The 22431-nt window shown below is 44.2% G+C and overlaps 1 protein-coding gene across 1 annotated transcript; it reads right to left on the reverse strand.

Annotated features, from left to right (window-relative positions):
- Positions 1-277: 277 nt before the first annotated feature.
- Positions 278-22209, reverse strand: LOC121288388 (histone H2B-like). The gene is made up of 2 exons (XM_041206941.1): positions 21910-22209; positions 278-415 (listed from the first exon to the last, which is right to left on the reverse strand). Exons 1-2 carry the CDS (start codon positions 22207-22209, stop codon positions 278-280), a joined length of 438 nt encoding a protein of 145 aa, XP_041062875.1.
- Positions 22210-22431: the final 222 nt, after the last annotated feature.

Genomic DNA, 22431 nt, shown 5'->3' on the forward strand with positions numbered 1-22431 from the left:
AGAAATATATTGACATAAATATCCAGTAGCTTCAGTACAATGATTTAGGTTCTACTATTGCTGTGGTGCCCTTGGAGACCAACAAACTGAAAGAACCAAATTCAATGAATGATCCCAATGAAAAATCAATGGATAAAGATTTCACTTACATTTACTTTAACAGTCAAACCAAAATCAACATATATTAAACATAAATTAACAGGCAAATTGTAGTCAATAGAAACTACAAATTACACTTTAAATAGCAGATGCAACAAATATAGATCTCATGGACTTACTAAGCAATCCATGTAGCATATATGCCACCAATTCCAGTCATAAAGGCCTTTAAAGCTCTGAATTTCCTCTGGTTAAATTTCCAGCTCCTTTTCTTCATGGCTTCAGCCACCAATTCCAATTTGACAGCAGCTTTACTCTACACAAGGTCAATGGGTACAATTTTCACCAAAAGATACACTTTACCAGATCCCTTTCAGCTCCACTCATGGATCCAGCCTCCTTGGTCTTCTTTTCCAGCTGCACCATGACCACCTTCTCCCTTGCCTAAAAACTGGTCACTTGACCCCTTTATCTTGCACTCCAGGTCATATGATGGTAGGTTTTTGCGTCCTTTATCATTGGTTGTCTTTCCATGCTCTTGTCAGTCATGTCAATGCCAATGGCTAGGAGCAGGCCTTGTCATCCACAGTATCAAAGCAGAAAATATTTCACATTCTCGTTATTGGCCCACAAGCTTCAGTCCCTTCCAGGATTCAGAGACTATGTCTGCTTCCCCTCCACGCTTGTGATCACAAGGCCTCCCAAAGCCACCACCAGCTTTGCATGCACACTGTCTCTTCTATTGAGTCCGCAATAAATGGTACCCACTCCAGCCCTCTGGAAGCCATTACACTCTTGAGAACAGTTCAAAAATAGAAAAGAAAAACTTGCATTTATATTGCACCTTTCATAACCTGAGAACATCCAAAAGTAATTTAGAGCCAATGAGATACTTCTGAAATGTAGACACCATTGTAATGTAGGAAACATGGCAGCCAATTTACACAGGAGGTCCTACAAACAGCAATATGATAACAACCCATAACTTGTTTCTTTGTAATGTTGATTGAGGGATATATATTGGCCAAAACAGGCAAGGTGAGAAAACATATTTTGGCTGCAGGGCGCTTGTTCAGCTTTAGCTTTGCACTATTTGCCTTTCCAGCTAATTTGTAAGTTATGGTGGCAAATTGGGCAAATCAATGACAGAACATCCAGTGTTCTGTTAAAATTGTTTATTGTTGAGGACCTTTGACCATCAAGTGCATTCTGGTCAGACTCACCACAGAATCTGATTCGTTGGTAACGGTTCTATAATTGTGTGCATGCACACCAAAAAGGCAATACCTGAAAGAGATTTAAATTAGCTTATTTTTTAAAAGTCAACATTCTATGGAAAATACCAATTTATTTTGGGAGCACCTCCTGAAGGTTGTATTTTAATCACTTCTATGAAAAGTGCTTCTTTTTTGATGTATAGTTGCACTACAGTTAATTAATTGTATTGGTATATAATAAAATGTTAGTCCCACATTCTAAAATTCAAATCTGAATTCAGTTGAGGTAACATTTACAGCCCTAACTGTGGTCAATGCATAACACTCTCACTATGTTCTTACTTGGAGTATTCAAAACCCTGAATACATCACATAATTTTCCTGAAAGACAGCAGCACAGGCTAAAAGTCAAACCTGTCACATGTTTTTATAAATAACACCCTCAATCAATACACTTTGTAATAGTAAAGTGTTTTGTATTAATTTGAAGTCATTTCTGAAAGTATGATTTAGTGGGCTGTAGAACAGATATTTTCCTATACATCCTACAGAACATTTGGTAAAACAGAATTCTGTTGAAGTCCTGGAATTTGTGATCTACATGTACTGCATTTTTTTTTAGGATTCAACCACACTTCAATTTTTTAAAACGTTGATATGCTTTGATAGTGACCACTAAGGGAAGAAATGTCTTAAAAATGAGACGAGCCAAACAAGGGAATGCTATTGCAAGAATGACAAATCTTTTGGCTTGGCCATAACACACACTGATCTGTAGCATGCACTCATAAGAATGTATTGACTGTGGCCCAAACTCATTAGAAGATTGATCAATCTGGCCTACTTGCATTAATTGTGAAATAGAAAAAAAAGATTCAATCAATGATAGGAATAAGGGTACTGCAGTAATGATGCCTCATCTAGCTAATCCAATAATGGAGAAACTGATGTATAGTATATTGGAATTCTACTGTTCAGGTGCTGTCACAATAAAGTATATCCTGCAATTATCTGAAAAAATTGAGTAGCCTGAAGAACATCCAGCCAGCTTACACTACAGGCCTTTTACTGATTAAACACTAAATTAAGCACTGCTCAAAAATTCTAGACTGTCATCATGCTGCCTTCTGCAGAACTACAGTGTGGAAATAATGTATTTGTACTGGGACTTGTAAATTAAAAGGAGCTGTTGAATACACTTGCGAAAAATGAAGTGATTTCAGAACTGTATGAAATGCATTGTGATCAGGTGATCTACCCAAAGCAAGTGCTTGTTATAGCACCAGTCAGCAATGGGTAAATTTGAACACTAACCTTTTCAACTAATGTTTAGGCAAAGGCAAAATGGTTTGTACACGTCATTTATATTGATATAGAATGAAAACCTTAAGCGTAGTGTGTTCAGGTTTGATATAAGACAGAAAGGAACGGTGTAACTTGAAGATCTAAGTGCAGAAATCTAAACTCTTTATGTTATTGTCCTTGTACAATAACAGAAAGAATAACATTTTGCAGCTACTGATTGCTAACAATGCTGAAAACAGATTGAATGCAACGTATCTTTTATGAAAGATATTTTTGAAAAAAATGCCTAGTTGAATCCTGGCAAAAGGATAACTAGTTTGCTGTGATATCATTGGATGAGAGTTTCTAAATATTGCAGGCACATCACACATTTTTGTCACCACTGCCAATTTAATCTTTCAATAATTTAATTTCAATCTTGTGTCTGTATGCAATATTCTGTGATTATACTATGTAGTAAAGCTTTACTGTTACTGACTGAGTTCTGGTGGTCAAATAAATTAATCAGATCATTGGGGGAAAACCTAGCCTTTGGTTATCATATTTTCTATTATCCAATTGCTCAGATGCCCTTAGAAAAGGGATGTGGGAGAGAAATTGGATAAAGACATTTTCTAGACTTAACTTGCAAAGGAACTGGAATAAATATACAAAACCTTTTTCTAGTTATATTGGGGTCTAATAATTAAATCCTTAGGGCGGAATCATCCCAGGTTTTCACTAAGTTCAACTGCAGGCGGGTAAAACGATGTTTTACCCGCCGGCCGTAATGGCAGGTTTTCACACCGAATCATCCCAAACCCACCACATTAGGTTATGCATTCCTGGGAATGATACCGTTTCCATGGCAGGAGGGCTCTCATTCACCCACCAAGCCATCACCTCACCATTTCATCAAGCCAGGCGCCATATTTAAAGTTCAGCCGCGCACACACATCTCAGTGCTTTCAACCCATGTCTACTGTAGGGAAGATGTCCACAAAAGGCAAAAAGACTGCAGCCCTCAGATTTAGTGACGTGTCATTGGAACACCTTTTGGATGCCCTGGAGGCCTGCTGCGATGTTCTCTACCCCGCTCTGGCCACAGGATGGGCAGCTGTGTGAGCAACCAGGCTTGGTAGACGATGGCAGTGGTGATCGGTGCCAATGCTGCACAGAAGAGGTTGGCCATCCAATGCAGATAGAGGATGAATGATCTCATCTGTGCAGCCAGGGTAAGGCAACCATCTCATCACCCTAAACTCTCACATTCAAGCCCATTGCACATTCATTGGCATCTCACTCACCGCCAACCAAGGGACATCACCATCCATTCTCACACACATACCCTCACATCACCATGTGGCCTCATCTCCTCTGGAGACTGGCCTCCTCAGCCCTCACCATCTTGAGGCCACTTGCACCGATCAACATGTGCCCCCACACACCCTGGGATATCCCCCTTCCCCAGTACAGCCCTCGCCCTGCAGCCTCTTCCTTTGCCTGAGGCCACTTCTCCCCCTTTGCCAAGCAAGCTATAGCCCCACAGCCATTGAAAAGCCACCCACATATGGCTGATCTGGTAGGTAGAGACCTACCCGTGAGACCCCCTAAAAGTGATGTGGTACTGCATGTGAAGCCTAGTGCTGAAGACTGCAAATGCTGACCGAAGCAGGGAGGCAAACAAACCTTGAAATCCTGAGTGAAGTGCATCCGACCAGATGCAAATTGCTCATGTGCTGTTGTGAAAAACATGGGCAGGCGATCCAGTGGGGGGGAGACAATTCCACAGGCAGGCCTAATAATGATATGCTGATGTATTACCGTGAGGTTCCCAATGTCCGCTGGCGGAGGATACAGCCACCATCAGCAGGCTGAGCGGATGATCGCGAACTAATTTCATGCCATCATGAAACCGACCACGCCATATTGTCTGTTCACACCACCAAATGTGCCCGACGCTGACAGGAATGGAAATTCTGTCTTAGTAAATTCTTAAAAGAAAACATTCAAAATTTTTTACAATGTACCTTTTAGTGCTCCTGTGCCCAAAAGATCCCACTTAATTTTTAGAACCTCCTTGAGGCCTGCAAATCAACACAATGAGCAGAAAATATCAACTCAGCCATGGGGTGTGGCTTGCTTTTTGGGCAGGACCTGCTTCTGACATGATGTTTTTAAGGCTAACGCAATAGGTTGCGGAAACTGGAATTGCACTAAAATTAATTTGCATTGATTATGCCTACTTTCTGTGAATTGAGGAGAGACTCCAAGCCAAGTTGTTCTATTTGAACAATAACATCCTCAACAGGTGAAGCTAACTGTTTCATGCTACTACTATGCATTAGCAGCACAAGTGGTGTTTTGCACTAACAGAATGCTGCTGTCAAGTCAAAAAACCATTTTGCCTACCTACTGCACAAATAAGTAATGTGGTATATGAATTTCAATGCTGGTGTGATGCCAGGTACATAGGCTGCACTTCCCAATGACTGGAAGATCATATCAAACAGCACATTCCAATCGACTGTTTGCAATAGGCAGAGTACTGACCATCCTCAACCAGCTTGGAAAAGTCAGACCAAAATGTCTAATGCTAGATGTTAGTAAGCACAAAGACAGCAGTTCATCACTGAATGCAGCTAGTCACAGAGCATGAACTTAGAAACTTAGTGAGTGAACAAATTCAGTGGAGTGAGGGAGGATGGAAGCAGGTAATTGATTGCTGGGTATTTTGCTCAGTCATCTTTCAAACTCAGCTAATGTATCAGTAATTGTAAGGTTCACTAGTGGTAGTAAAGCTCATTGGGAGTAGTAGGGTTTATTCATTACAAATTAGTTAAGAAATTAATAAATTAATGAATACAAGACAAAGATGGCGGGCAGGTGATGTGTTGTGACTGCAGAATATGGGCATTCCTGGACAGCAGTGTGATCCAGAACAAACATGTCTATAGTGAGTGTCAGCACTTGAGGAGCTTTGGCTCAGAGTCATTGAGCTGGAGGTTAGGTTACAGATACTGTGATGCATTCCGGAGGGGAAAAGTTACCTGGACACTTTATTCCAGGAGGCCTTCACACCCTTTAGGATAGGGTCTTCTAATTTGATCAGTGGTCAGGGCAGGAGGGTATGACAGCAAGTTAAGCATGTAAGGGGATCCAGAAGGTAGAAGTGGGGGAGCCTCAGCCCTTTTAATTGTCCAATAGTTAGAGATTTTTGTAGCTTGTGGAGACAGAAGGGGAGTCTGCAGGGCAGCTGAGTGAACTGACCATGGCATCACAGTACAGGAAGCTATTAAAATGGGTGGAGTTAATGTAGTGGTAGAAAGGTCAGAATAATAAAGGGACTGACACAGTTCTCTACAGCCAGGAGCATGAGCCCAGCTGTATTGCCTGCCCAGTGACAGGGTTCGGGATATCTGCTTGGTGCTGGAGAGAGACTTGCAGTATGAGGGGGAGCATCCAATGGTCGTGGTCCATGTAGTTAGCAATATCATAGACAGGACTAGGAAAGAAGTTCTGCTTAGGGATTATGAAGAGCTAGGAGCTAAATTAAAATGCAGAACCTCAGTGGATTATTACCTATGCCATGAGCAAATTGGCATAGGATAAATAAGATTGAAGAGATAAATGTGCGGGAGAAACGAATTTCAATTCTTGGGTACTGACACCAGTACTGCGGAAAGTAGGAACTGTACCATTGGGATGAGCTTCACCTGAACTCTGCTAAAACCAGTGTTCTGGTGAATTGTGTGCCTGAGGTCACAAAGACGGTTTTAAATTAAATAGTGGAGGGAAGGGATCGTGTGAGAAGAGATAAGGTAAAGCAAAGGATAACTTTGAGGTACAAGAACAGGATAGTGATTTGTGTAAAGATAACCAGAGTGTAGCAGGTAGGGACAGAGTGTATAAACATAAGAGCAAACCAGCCACTAGGGTCAGAGATTATAAAAATGGTAAAAGGACAACATTGAAGCCTCTATATCTGAATGCATGCAGCATTTGTAACAAAATGGATGAATTGCTACCATAGATAGAAATAAACATGAATGGTCTGATAGCCATCATGGAGATATACTGACAGGATTACCAAGGCTGCGAACTGAATATTGAAGGGTATTTGACATTTTGAAAAGTTGGAAGCTAAGAAATGTTGGTGGGGTAGCTTTGTTAAATTACAGATGTCAATAGTGCAGTATTGAGAAATGACCTTAGTTCGAAAGAACAAGATGTAGAATCAGTTTGGGTAGAGATAAGCATTGGAAATTCTAAGTGATCATTTGTGGAATAGTTTGTAGTCACTTGTGGGAGTAGTATATAGGCCTCCTAACAGTAGTTACATTGTAGGACAGAGTATACAGGAATAGATAAATGGGGCATGTAAGAAAGGTATACAATAATCATGGGTGACATTAATCTACACATAGATTGGACGAATCAGAGTGGCAAAAGTAACCTGGAAAATGGGTTCATAGAGTATTGGCAGAATTTTCTGCCTACCGGGCAGACGGGCCCGACCCAATCTCTGGCAGGTGGGGAGCCGATCCCCACCGGAGAAGTGGGCCCTGCCGCCATTTTAAGTGGGCCGGCCAATTAAGGCCCACCCAGCGTGACGCCTGGCTGGAAGCGCTATGCGCTTCCTGTACGGGCGGGGGGGATTCCCCAAATGCGAGAGTGCGCTCTTTTGTGCATGTGCATGAAAGAGTGTACATCTCCCTGAGGCTAAGTGCTGCCTCAGGGAGATCGCTTACACTTGTACAAACATTAAAAATAGAAAAATAAAAAAATCCTTAACATGTCCCCCTCATGTGACAATGTCACATGAGATGGGACATGTTAGTAAATTTTGCTAAAACTTTATTAAAGTTTTTTAAATCATACATGAAACCTCATCCCGCCGGTGGATGAAGTTTCATGTTTTTTCTAGTTGCCGCCGGGGCTCCTGGCCGACCCACCAACTTAAGGTTGGATGGGCAGGTCCTTTAATTGTTTTAATTATCCTGTCAATGGCCTCAATTGGTCATTGACAGGTCGGCGGGCGGACAGCTGATTTTGCTGTGTCCCCGCCTTCCTGAAAATTTAAATAGGCTGGGATGATGTCGGGGGTTCCTCCCGACGTTATCCTGTGTCATTTTGCGTGTCGGTGAGTGGGCTCTGCCCACTGCTCGCCGACGACAAAATTCAGCCCTATATGTGGGACAGTTTCTTAGAGCAGGGCATTCGTGAGCCAACCAGGGAGTAGGTTATTAATGAGCAATAAGATAGGATTAATCAATAACCTCATGGTAAAGGAGCCTTTAGGTGACAGCAATGATAATACGATAAAATGTCATGCTCAGCTTGAAAGGGTGAAATACTTTTGAAGCTTCCTATTGAATCTGCTTCTGCCACCCTTTTCAGATAAGCATTCTAGATCATAAATACTTGCTGAATCAAAAAGTCTCCTAGTTCCCCCTCTGATTCTTTTGTCAATTATCATAAATCTGTATCCTTAAATTAATGATCCATCTACCAGGGATAACATTTTTTGCTTATTTTCTCTGTCAAAACCTCTCATATTTTTGAACCCCTCTATAAAATCTCCCCTTAACCTTCACTGTTCTGATGAGAATAGGCCCAGCTCACCACCCAACTAAAGTTCCTCTTCTTTTACATTAAATCATAAATATCCCTTATCCTAGTCTCTTCAACTAGTGGAACCAGTGGGCTGAATTTTATGGCTGATGCGCGGGTGGCGGAGCCCGCATGTCAGCGCTTAAAATGTCACGCGAGCATCCCAATGTCAGCGCGCGGCATCGTAATATTTAGGTGGGCGGGCGCACTAAGCAGCAGGACACGCAACCGCCATTAATTAAAGATCTTGTTAAGGCCCTTAGCTCGGCAATTGACGCCGATTTTGAGGAGCCCGTGTGAGCTTGGCACACGGGCCCAGCGGGCAGGCGGGTACGTGATTTTTTAACAAACCTCATCCACGGGCAGGATTTTTTGTGGGCTCAGAGGGGCTGTTAATGTTTTATCTGAAGTATTTAATGCAGCAAGTGTTTTCAACTTGCCTGGGTGATTGTTAGCAGTTCAGATTGATTTCCAATAGCTTTCTCTCTACTTTGAAGCTTCAGCTCAGCATTCTGCAGACAGTAGTCTTTATCGGGCCTGCAGCTTTCTAGAGGCCTCCATTTAGCCTGGGTATGGGTTCTGACATCTCCACTGGAGGCAGCTCCTCTGAGGAGGAAGGGAGGGATAGAATAATGAGGAGGCCAGGAGTGGACAATCAGCCTCCAGGGAGCCACCTTTGGGAGGCCAGGCGCAGGCCTAAGGGGCACAGGGCCAAGAGCTTGTCCAAGGTGGAAGGGGCCGCAGAAGACGCCATTATCCTGCTGCCAGGGTATACAGGTGGTGAAGCAGCTATCTCAATATGACTGAGGTGCAGTGCTGAAGAAGGCACCATCTGTCAAGGGAGACAGTCAACTATATCGGTCAGATGATTGGGCCTGAGATGTCTGCGAACTGTGTGGGTGGACACCCCATGCCAGTGGCTCTAAAGGTCACAGCTGCCCTCAACTTCTATGCCTCTGGCTCCTTCTGGGGGTCGGTGGCTAATCTTTGCGGTGTCTCCCAATTAGCTGTCCACACTTGTGTCAAGCAGGTTACAGATGCTCTGTTCAGGTGTGCATTGATCTTCATCCACTTCCTCTGGGACCAGGCAAGCCAGGCACAGCGAGCCAGAGGCTTTGTGGCTATTGCTGGCTTCCCCCGCGTCCAGGGTGCTACAGACTGTACACATGTGGCCATCAAGGCACCAGCAGGTGAGCCCGGTGCCTTCGTCAACAGGAAAGGCTTCTACTCCATTAACGTACAGATAGTGTGTGATCACAGGATGCTGATTCTACAAGTCTGTGCAAGGTACCCAGGCAGCTCCCATGACGCATACATGCTCAGACACTCCCAGGTGCCGGGGCTCTTCAGTGCTCCAGCTCGGCTGGATGGATGACTGCTGGGTGACAAGGGCTATCACCTCAGAAGGTGGCTCATGACGCCTCTCCGCCATCCAAGTTCAGAAGCTGAGCAGCGCTGCAATAGGAGCCATGGCACTGCAAGGGCTGTGGTGGAGAGAGCCATTGGTCTTCTCAAGATACGCTTCTGATGCCTGGACCACTGAGGGGGCTCGCTCCAGTACCTCCCAGATCGCATTTCTGTGATAGTGGTAGCATGCTGCGCCCTGCACAATCTTGCGCTGGACATGGGGGATGCAGTTGATGATGAAGACCTTGATGCAGTGGCTCAGAGGATGAGGAAGCACAGGGCAATGTTGAGGGGCAGCATGCCAACCCGCTACTACACCAAGGAGGCAGGGACACCTGGGACACTTCAATCCAATGAACCTTCAGCTAGCTCCACACACATAGATCAGCAGGACCAGCATTGCCTGGTGCTTCCCCACGGGGCACTTAGGTACTACATCTTCCACCTCATCAGCTGCAACTAAAGGCTTAGTACAGAAACATCAATGTCCACTCACACTCATGAGATGTCTGTGAAACACACAAATGCAGCACAAAGGAGACACCCTCAGCCATGGTCAGAAAAGTGGACTTTCTTCCGTCCAAAATAAAACATAAACATCACTCAGATGTATATAAGGTTTTTTTCCCCTAATCTAGGGCCAACACAAATCACCAGTGACATAACCGTGGAGTGCCTAATGTGCTTTATGCATTCGTTTACGGGTGCTATGTCTCAGTGCCGCCCCATCACTCGGAGTGGCTTGTGAGACAGCCTGCTGACTCTGCTGTCCTGTTGGCCTCGATGACCTTAGTAGCCGTCCTCTGACCCGTGGAGCCTGTGATGGCCCCGCCTGGGAGAGAGTGGCCAGTTCCAGAACTGGCACCTCCCAGGTTGTCGCAGCCTCAATACATGAAATGGCCACTGGCAGAGGGGCGGAGGAGCTGCTGCCCTCATCCGGAGCGCCCTGAGAGGAGCTCGCAGCGATGACAGTGAGGTCACTTTGGACCTCCCTGCTCACCGCAGATGGATGGGCACCAAGCGATGACACTTGGTGCCCAGAACATCTCCCACATTGGGAATGACCACCTGTGGCCATTAGCGCTGTGAGGGCTTGCAGGTCCAAGCTTAACCCAATCAGAAAACTCTCAATCCAATTGAAGCCCCTCTCCATGAGACTCGCCAGTCTCTCAGTGGAGGAAACCTGAAACTCTGTCCTGAGGTTCATGCCTTCACTGACACTCTGCCTGGACTCCTCCACCACAGAGACCAACTGAATCACACCCTCATGCAACCCTGTCAGGTGCTCCCACGCATCCTGCCGCTTGTCCTGCAGCTGCTGCATGGCTGACAGCTCCAGAGGCACATCATCAATGATGTGTCAGCATGTGTCTGGTCCCCTGCAGTCCTCCAGCTGCTGGTGCCATCGGTACTCTCTGTCCGTTCCATCTCCTCCAGCGATTGTGAAGTCCCCTCTCCACTGTGCCCCAGGACACTAGCTGACATTATATTCCCCACCGAAGTGTTTGTCACTGCGCTGGTGCCTGGCTGGCTGAAATGATGTGCCGCAAGTTGCAAGTCTTGGCCCTCAGGTGTGGAGTGGAGGCTCCAGACATGTTGGGGGCGGCCATGTGGTGGTGATGCTGAAATTAACAACAAGGACAGTGCATCAGTTAATGTTCAGTCAGTAACACCTTTCATCCCTTCCCCCCAGCCTCATAAGTCGCACACCCTTCAAGAACCTAAGGAGACGAACATTGGTGGGGTGGTAAATAGTCAAGAGAAGGCCCAAACATTACACGTGCATATAGACTGGCTGGTCAGATGACATAAGGAATGCCACATGGAATGTTATGTGGATAAGTGTGCGGTTAAGCACTTGGGCAAGACAAACAAGGTACGGGAATACATGAGTAATGATAGGACTGTGGAAAGTCACAATGATTACAGGGACCTTGCTGGGCAGACCCGTTAAGGTAACAGAACAGGAACATAAGGTGTTTAACAAAATCAAAGCCAAACTTGCCTTCATTAGCCGAGGAATAGAATGTAGGAAAAGGGAGGTCATGTTGCAAGTACAGAAAACGCTTTCGAGGCCACACCTACACTTCTGCATTCAGTTGTGACCTGCGCTTCATAGGAGGGATGGTATTGGAGTGGGGAGAGTGCAGAGGTTCCTGACCTGGATGCATGCTGGCCTGGAGAGTTGGAGTTATGAGGAAACATTGCATACCATTATGAGGGACATAGAATGGGTGGACACAAGGCTACATTTCCCCTCAGTGCAGGGATGATTAATGTGGTGGCATTTATTTAAGTTGAGGTCCATAAGGTTGACAGGTGAGGTGCTGAGGACCTTTTGACAGAGTAATGTGGGGCGCACTGGCTGAAAGGATGGTGGAGGTACAAACCCTCCTAAGATGCAATAAGTCTTTGGATGTGCAACATGGATGCCATGGCTTGTTAGGCCATGGGGATAGTGGTCAGAAATAGGATAAGGCAACTTTGGAAGGTGCTAGAGACACGCATCCTTAAGGGGCCAAGCGACCTTTGTGTATGACCCACATGTCAGACTATATCAGTCTGTGAATGGACAGTGTTGCTGCATTAACGATTGCAGCAACCATCAGTGCTTTGGATGGTGGGGAGACAGAGTGGATGGGTCCGTGGACCTCAAATATCTGGCCACTGCACCCCAGCCTCGCCAACATCTGCCGACCTGGCCGCCTGCCTCCTCCCTAGCTCCATGGCCTGCTCCTCATAGGTGGTGAGGCACTGCAGCATGGCGTGCCCACCACCAGTCCGCTGGCACTCCCTCATATTGTCCTCTGTTTTTGCCTGCAGAACAGAGAAGAGCATTTATTGGGGCTGATCGCTCATGCACTCTCCACAATGGCCCATCTGAGGCCTCCAGCAGCTCCTGGCAACACTACTGGTGATCAGTCGCCAGAAGGTAGTACGGCTGCTCCCAAACACCTCTCCCAACGGCACCTTGGATATATTCGGTGTCCATCGCTTTGAATAGCACACGGGTCTTAGCGCCCATGGCAAGGAGGTGCAACTAGGTGCAGCGCCGAGGCCAGAAGACGGCTCTTGGCCATGACACCTTGAGGCTCCCCTTCCACCATCTCATCACCATCAATAAGACACATGTTGAAGTACTGAGTATGTGTCTAGCTGCCTCCCCTGCAGGTTGCCCACAGACTACTTAAATGCAACAAACACCAACATATGCTGCGAGGAGAACCCATCTTCTCCTCAACCACTAAGGCTGAGGTAAGCATGGTCACTATCTGCCCACCCAGCGTGCGCCAAATGCCCAATGCAGTAATGACACTAAGACGTGGCAGGCGGGCCTCAAAGGCTAAAGCCGCCTGCTAGATTAAATGGCCAAGGCCAACATGGTACTCACCCTTCCAGAGCGCAAAAAATTATTGAAACGCTTATGACACTGCGTTCAGGTGCGCCGCACATCGTCATGGGAGCTTACAGCCACCACCACCTCCTACCACGCCTGCCTGGTGACGTGGGGGGCCCTCCTCCTCCCATCCTCTGGAAACAAGACATCCCGATGGTTGGACACCTCTTGGAGGAGGACATCCAGGCAGTCATCTGAGAACCGAGGGGCACAGTGGACCACCCGCTGGCCTATCCTGCAGCCTGCCCCCTCCTCCTCCTCTGTCCTCAAATCATGTCCTTCCTTATGAGTGGCCATGCTGAACAGCCTAAAGGAGGCTTCCTGTCTACTCTTTATACAGAGTGCCGGTTCCCCATTGGAACCGGCGGTCTGAACACGCCGCCGCCGATTCAATTTTCCCGTTGTACACGGGAGTCGCAAACCCGCTGGGCGGGCCTTAGTTGGCCCGCCGCGCAAAATGGCGGCACAGCCTGTTTCGGCGGCAGTGATTGGCTGCCCTTCCGCCGCCGAGTTGGTCAGGCCTGCCTGCCCGTCAAGGGCAAAATTCAGCCCAGTGTGCTTCAACCTACCTTGTTTCATCCTTTCATAATTTTAAAGACTTCTATCATATCATAGTCTGGAATTTTCTAATGAAAAAGAGACTCAGTTTTTCAAGTCTCTGATTGTAAACTATAACCTCTACCATCCAGAACTCTATTCTTCGGAAACAGCAATTGTCCAGAAATCTTTTGAACAGACCCGTGGCATCATTTTGACACCATACTTTGGGAGTGGAAACATGGGAGATATATTATTTGGATAAATGAAACAAATTACTGCTTTATACTGTTTTATCACTGTTTTAAATATTTATATCCATAGTGTTTTCCAGTTCATGCACTTGTGCTTGGGCATTCTAATGCCATTCTATAATCGAGAAAACTTCAAAATCCAGAATTGACTTGGTCCCAAGCATCTCGGACTGGAGAGGCTACTGTGTATTCGTATTTCCTCACACCAGGCAGCAGCCTCATCAATCTGCTTTGTATGATCTCTCAGGAGTTGATATCCTCCCTATAGTTGGGAGCCTATTTCGCATACAATTGAGTGCTTATTATGCTTTTAGATAAGCTTATTATTAGCTCTTAGCTTTTATATTTTACATCACCTGAGATAAAACCTACATTTTTATAGCCTTTTTTAACCTGTGGCACTGCCTGTAAGGCCTTGTGAACTTATATCCTTGCTCCTCTGCTCTTCCACTGCACCAAACTTACTTCCATTCAGGGTATAGGTCAGCTCTTATTATGTCAGATCCTGATGCTTTCCAATCCTCTGGCTTAACTAATTTATTGAACAAAATTTTTTATTCATCATAATATTGCTCTTCTCGCTCTCAACTAATTCAGCATTCATGTCCTCTCTGACATCTTTTTCTTTGCTAAAGACAGATAAGAAGTACTTGATAAGTACCTCTGCCATTTTTTGATCATCATCTACAAATTGACAATCCTCTCTTCTCAGGGGTCACACCTTGCTTTTAATAATTCTCTTTCAACTTATTCTCGTGAAATATGATTCTTTTTGATGTTTTTAATTTATTTTCCCTCTAACTTCCTCTTTGTTTCATTTATCCCACTTCCAACCCCCTGAAAACAGACCATAAAATTCTGAGGTTTGATCACTGGTGGGTGCTGAAATATGTGATTTCACTGGGAATAATGTCGGGGACATACGAACATACAAGTTAGGAGCAGGAGTAGGCCACTCGGCCCTTCAATAAGATCATGGCTGATCTGACTGTAACCTCCTGCCTTGCCTGATAACCCTTCACCCCCTTGTTTATCAAGCCATTATCTACCTCTGCTTGAAAACACTCAAAGACTCTGCTTCCAGTGCCTTTTGAAGAAGGGAGTTCCAAAGACTCACAACCCTCTGAGAGATAAAATATCTCATCTCTGTCATAAATAGGCAACCCATTATTTTTCAACAGTGACCCTAGTTCTAGATTTTTCCACAAGAGGAAACATCCTCTCCACATCCACCCTGTCAAGACCCCTCAGGATCTTAAAGGTTTCAATCAATTCACCTCTTACTCTTCTAAACCTCAACGGATACAATCCTAGCCTGTCCAGCCTTTCCTCATAACACAACCCACCCATTCCTGGTATTAGTTTAGTAAATGATTTCTGAACTGCTTCTATGCATTTACATCCTTCCTGAAATAAGGGGACCAACACTGTACTCCAGATACAGTCCCAGCAGTGTCCTGTAAAATGAAGTATAATCTCCCTACTTTTATATTCAATTATCTTCGCAATAAATGATAACATTCTATCAGCTTTCCTAATTACTAGCTGTACCTCCATATTAGCCTTTTGTGATTCTTGCACTAGGACACCCAGATCCCTCTGCATCTCAAAGCTCTACAATCTTTCACCATTTAGATCATATGTGTACAAGATTATGAGGGGCATGGACAGGGTGGATAGGAAGCAGCTTTTCCCCTTAGTTGAAGGGTCAGTCGCAAGAGGACACAAGTTCAAGGTGAGGGGCAGGAGGTTTAGGGGGAGATGTGAGGAAAAACCTTTTTACCCAGAGGGTGGTGACGGTCTGGAATGCGCTGCCTGGGAGGGTGGTGGAGGCGGGTTGCCTCACATCCTTTCAAAAGTACCTGGATGAGCACTTGGCACATCATAACATTCTAGGCTACAGCCAAGTGCTGGTAAATGGGATTAGGTAGGTAGGTCAGGTGTTTCTCACGTGTCGGCGCAGTCTTGATGGGCCGAAGGGCCTCTTCTGCACTGTGTGATTCTGTGATATGCTTATTTTTTATTCTTCCTGCCAAAATAGACAATTTCTCATTTTCCCACATTATACTCCATTTGCCAGATCTTTTCCCACTCATAACCTATCTGTGTCCCCTTGTGTTCTCGTCACAACTTGCTTTCCTACCTATCTTTGTATTATCAGCAATTTAGCAATCATACCTTCTGTCCCTTCATCCAGGTCATCTATGTAAATTGTAAAAAATTGAGGCCCCAGCGCTGATCCCTGTGGTGCACCACTCAATACATCCTGATAGCCAGAAAAAGACTCACATATGGATACCCTGTGTTTCCTGTTAGCTGGTCAATCTTTTATCCATGCCAATACGTTACCTCCTACTCCATGCGTTTTTATTTTCCACAATAACCTTTGAAGTGGCACCTTATTAAATGCCTTCTGGAAATCTAAGTACAGTACATCCATCAGTTCCCCTTAATCCACAGCAAATGTGGCTCCTTCAAACAACTCCAATAACTTAGTCAAACATGATTTCCCTTTCACAAAATCAAGTTGACTCTGCCTGATTGCCTTGAATTTTTCCAAGTGTCCTCCTATAATCTTTAATAATAGCTTCCAACATTTTCCCTATGACAGATGTTAAACTAACTGGTCTGTAGTTTTCTGCTTTCTGTCTCCTTCCCTTTACATTTACATTTGTTATTTTCCAATCTAATGGCACCTTCCCGAATTCAGGGAATTTTGGAAAATTAAAACCAACGCATCAACTATTTTACTAGCCACTTCTTTTAAGATCCTAGGATGAAGTCCATCAGAGCCAGGGAATTAGTCAGCACACAGCTCCAACAATCTGCTAAGTACCACTTTCCTGGTGATTGTAATTTTCCTGAGTTCCTCCCTCCCTTCCAGTTCCTGATTTACAGCTATTTCTGGGATGTTACTTGTATCATCTATTGTGAAGTCCAATGCAAAATACCTGTTCAATTCATCTGCCATATCTTTATTTTCCATTATTAATTCCCCAGACTCACTTTCTATAGGACCAACACTCACTTTGTTAACTCTTTTTTTATTTAAGATACCATAATTAGCCTCACTGCTCCTGAATTAGGGTAAGAATAACCAGCCAAGATTCTTGTCTCTGATTTCTATTCAGCGACCCTCAATCCAAAGCTGCAAGAGTCAATATTAACGTTGGCTGTAGTGCATTCTGCAGCTGAATAACTGGCCAACACTCAGTATCATCAAAGCAGGCAACCTGAGTGAGAGCAAGTGGCACCTCTGGAAGTAGGTTCCATAAGACCATAAGACGTAAGAGCAGAAATAGGCCATTTGGCCCGTCGAGTCTGCTCCATCACTCAATGAGATCATGGCTGATCTGATAACCCTCAACTCCATTTTCCTGCCTTTTCCCCATAACCCTTGACTACCTTACTGATTAAAAACCTGCCTATCTTAGCCTTGAATATACTCAAAGACCCAGCCTCTACAGCCCTCTGCGGTAAAGAATTCCACAAATTCACTACCCTCTGGGGGAAGAAATTCCTCCTCATTTCTGTCTTAAATGGGTGACCCCTCACTCTGAAATTATGCCCTCTGGTCCTAGACTCTCCTACAAGGGGAAACAACCTCTCAACATCCACCCAGTCAAGCCCCCTAAGAATCCTATGTGTTTCAACAAGGTCGCCTCTCATTCTTCTAAACTCCAATGAATACAGGACCAACCTACTCAACATCTCCTCCAGCAAAAAGTCTGCTCTTTCAAGAGAGCAATGATGAAACTGAAAAGAACAATAGTCAAGAATTAGAAAAAAACGTGCTTATTGTCCAAATGTTAAAGTTTCTTGAGAACAAAAAGAAATAATAGAAGGGCTCCACACAAGCCCTGTTAGTAGGCTCACCCAACTTTTCCTGGTCAATAAAACCAAATATCTCTGTTGCCACTTTGTATTGTTGGCCCAGCTCTACTCCAAGTTAATTGAAGCCATCCTGGCATGATGGAGCTCTGCTGTGAGGAAATTAACCCTCAGTGTCTCAGTCTGAAGGTACTGGATTCCACAAACTGCAATATTTGCCTTTAACATGCACAGCCAGTACAGCACGCGGCTTTTAGGAAAAAAACACACAGACAAAAATGTGCTTTGCTTTAAAACATAATACGTAAACGCAAAGCATTCTCAAATGGTTTATTTGAAAAATAATGAAGAATCCAGAATCCTGACACAGGTATTTTGTCATCTGAATGCAAGCAAAGGCATAAAATGTTATTTCCGATGAACTTAATATTAGAGGTCGGCCAATCTGGCTGATGTCAGGCAGTACTTTTTCACACAGGATGCCAAAAATTCAGAACACTCCTAACAACTACAACAAAAACTTGCCTTTCCATCATGCCTTTAATGGAATAAAACATCCCAAGCTGCTTTGACACTGAGCCACATAAGGAGATATTAGGGCAGATGGCCAAACGTTTAGTCAAAGAGGTTTGTCTTAAGAAGCATTTTAAAGGAGGAAAGGAAGGGGGAAATGGTGTACCGAGGGTGTTCCAGAACTTGGAATCTTGGCAGCTGAAGGCACAGCCACCAATGGTGGATCAACTGAAATCGGGAATGCTCAAGAGGCCAGGATTTGCACAGCACAGAAATCTCGGAAGGCTGTAAGGCTGGAAGAAGTTGCAGACATATGGTGGGATTTGAGAACAAAGATAAACACTTGAAAACCGAGATGTTGTTTAACTGGGACCTAATGTAGGTCAAATAAGCACAAGGGACATGGGAGAACTGGACTTAGTGCAAGTTACGACATGGGGAGCAGAATTTTGAATGACCTCAGGCAGATGTGCAGGGCGCTGAAGCATTTGGGGAATGTTTTGACAACGTTGCTAGAGGATGTATGTTCAGAGTTGGGTGAGCTGACTGAGGTTGCATTACATTGCGTAAGGATTGAGATGAGCAGCAATGGTGGATGGATGACGGGGGAATGTGAGGATGTGCATTGGAAGTGAACAATGGGTGCATTTGCAAGATAAGTGCGAATGAGGGGTGATATGATGGACTATGTTTAACAAAACAGAAATAGGTGGGGAATGGTGGACGCACTGTAAGATATAGATGAATCTGCAATTGTGCTCGCCTGTTTAGGTTGTTAAACTGATTTCTGCATCAGGTCCAGGAATGGGGAGCTAACACCCTGCTGCTGAACTCTTCAACCACCTATAACCATACCTTTTTGGTGACAGCAACATGTCCCCTTTTGCTGTTGTTTGGGAATATTATCTTCTTCCCACCGCACCCAGGGTATTTCATGTGAGGCATCATTGAATCACGGCACAATCTTTGACCGTTTTTACTCCATTTATAATGTTTTTTCTCTCTCTAGTAAAATCCTCCCAACTCCTCAAATTCCTTTCATTGCCTTGGCCATTTAAATAACTGTGGTGAAACTGTATCATGGGGGTGGGCATCACACTTGCATATGTACATTGGAGCAACAGATCCCAGAAGTAAAACAATTGATTAGCTTTGATTATTAAAATCGGAAATTCCCTGTTCCATGGTCTTTCATGTTATTGTGTCCACTACTGCCCATCCCTCATTGCCCATCCCCCCCACTCAAAACCCTCTTTTATGTTATTTATGGGCCAATTGTGTCTGAGCCTCATTAAGGCCCCAGGTTGTGAATTTGAACACAATCCTGGCAAACATTTTAGTGCAGTACTGAGGGAATGCTGTGCTGCCAGAGGTCCATCCTTCAGATAGGACATTAAAACAAAGGGCCCAACTGTATGTGAAATATATATCATGGTACCATTCAAAAAGAACATGAGAGTCCTGCATACATGTATCCCTCAACAACGTCACTCAAACAGATTCTCTGCTCATTATCTTGCAGTTGTTTCTGGGACCAGTGCTTAATTGACTGTAAAGTGCCTTAAGGCACACGTTCTTTTCTCTTTATTAAAAAAGTCTTGTTTATATGACTTTCCTACATTTTGGAGGCCGTTTTATTGTTGTTTAAGGTATATTTGTTTTAAATATGTTCAAATGCAATATTTTATCTTTGGCATAAAGCAAGAGTAAGGAAGACTTGCCACCAAAATAAAGGGAGCTGACCATATTTGCAGACAATGGCATGTCTGCCTTCGTATAAATAAGATGATCCAATCAGCAGAAAGCCAATTGCAAAGTTTACCATAAGCATCTATAACCACCTTGCAACATTGGAATGGCTACCAGTGGTTCCCAAGATCATCACTACCTTTAATTACTATGTCTGTGACTCATTCCACACCAGCGCTGTAATATCAGCTAATGTATTAAACAGATGACAGATAGATGGAACAGCATAGCAATACAAGATGTCACTGCTGGCTGTCATTTTCCCAATCTGAAGTCTATTTTGAGGGTTAAGATTATAAAATTCTCATTCTTCTTTTCAATTCTCTCCATGACCTCAACCCTCTTGAGCTCTGTAAACTCCTCCAGCCCTACAATCATTTGAGATCACTGCATTCCTCTAGTTCTGATCTCTTTAACATCCCTTACCTCCCAACACTCTATCATTTGTGTCCATGCCTCCAAATATCTAAGCCCTAGGCTCTGCTGTCCATACCATAAGCTGGCTGTCAATCATTTTAAGTCGTTCGAAAGCCTACCTTTTTAATCAAGCTTTTTTTTATCATTTAGCCTTATATAATTCCATGTGGCTCAGTTGAAATGTTAACATAAAAATGTCCCTGTGAAGTACCTTGGCATTCAAGGAGCTTTTGAAAAGCAAATTGTTGTTGTCAGCAAGTGGCTATGTGTGTCACATTAATTTGATGTATAAAATCTTTGAAAGATTATGAATTGTATCTTGAATAGGGCCCACACTGAAATATTGATTTGCATGATATGCAACTAAAGTTGTGTGAGAGCTTGGCATGGATGAGCAGTGAATGTGGAACAAATTTTCTGACACATAATCTTGGACAGTTCACCTGCTATTTGGCACTGTTGAATATTCTTACCTTGCCTGGTTCTCTAAAGTATGCTGACTTCTCCTGCATCTGTTCTCATATCATGTATGGCTGCCATTTCCTGTCATACCAAGTGCACTGCTATCTTGCGTGGAGAGTGAACAGTATAATCCATGTTGCAGCCAACCTTTCAATTTTCTGGAGATTCTTCCCCATCCATCACTGCCCCTCTGGTCCCCAGGAGCATAAATCATTTAAATTCCACGCGGACTCAGATTTATGCACTGTACAGCAGTCGCACCACCATCTGGTGGGACATAATGATTGGCCCTAATATGTTGTTACACCTTTCAAATGCTTGTTAACATTGCCATTTAGGGAATGACCACCACATTGTTGAAGCACTTTAAAGTGTTTTTATTTCTTTTGAGAACTCTTGATACTGAAAAGCTTCGTCTGAGAGAAGATTTTCTGAGATATTGATTAGTTTTAGATTGTAACCGTTTGGCATAAGAAGTACTTTGTTCACTAAAAAAATGCCTTTTTTATGCATGCAGAATTTAACTTGGTCACTGCTGAATGTCACTAACATTGTTATGTTAGTTGTTACAATTCACTTTGCACTGCCCCAATTAATTCAGTGTGAAATCCTCTTGGGACTTAGTATGGAAATGGGAAGGATGCCAAATAGCAGGTTTAACAATGAAAAAGTTTAAGGTCCTACTCTACTCAGTTGTCTTGTTAGCAGTTGAATTTGCTAACACCATAATTGTATGTGAATTAGGAATTAAAACAAAACTGCAGCTTTTTCTTTTGATGAAGGAACTGAATGGATAGATAAAGGCAATACGATAGATGGAATGTAAATGGATTTTCAGCAGTGTTTCTATTGGTGACTCAGTGAGGATTCTTAGAAAAGACCAGGTGTACAGTATGAGGGAAATGGATAGAAAGCTGGTTGATCAACATGAAACAGAGTCAAGGTAAATGAATGGAAGTGGAATAACTCAAAGGCCAGTGCTGGGTTGATCTCTGTATCTGCAGGTGGATGGCATCTGTTCATAATCTTTAAGATGGTCAACCTCAACGGAGTTGGTGTACTTGGCGACTGCATTCGTGCCTTCGGATACGGCGTGTTTGGCCAGTTCCCCTGGCAGCATGAGGCAGACGGTGCTCTGGATCTCCCTGGCAGAGGTGGTGTGGCGTATGTTGTAGTTAATGAGGAGCGAGGCCTCGGAGGCGATGCGCTCAAAAACGTTGACAACGAAGGAATTCATAACACTCATGGCCTTAGACGGGATCCTGGTGGAAAGGTGGACCCGGGTCAGCCCCCTGTACGCGTAAGTGGAATAGTTCTGCTTGTAAGATTTCCTCTGCTTCATGGGCTGCTTCTTGGTGATTTTAGTCAGTGACTGCTTTGACACCTCGCAGGAAGCACCAAGCTTAGCCACAGCTGCCACCTCAGGCATTCCACTCCCCTTGGTCCTACTCAAGTCAGCTGTTTGTAGAGAACACAATCTTGAAATATGTTGACAAGATGGAAGAAGGAGGCTTAAAAGATAATGAAGCTCGCTGTAGAAGACTCGAGGATGGCATGGACAGAATGGGCAGGCAGGTAGCAAATACAATTTAACATGTTTAAGAAGGAGGTAATCCATTTCAGGAGGAGAACAGCAAGCAAGGTAAGAACA

Source organism: Carcharodon carcharias, chromosome 15 (assembly GCF_017639515.1).
Source record: "Carcharodon carcharias isolate sCarCar2 chromosome 15, sCarCar2.pri, whole genome shotgun sequence".
NCBI lineage: Eukaryota > Metazoa > Chordata > Chondrichthyes > Lamniformes > Lamnidae > Carcharodon > Carcharodon carcharias.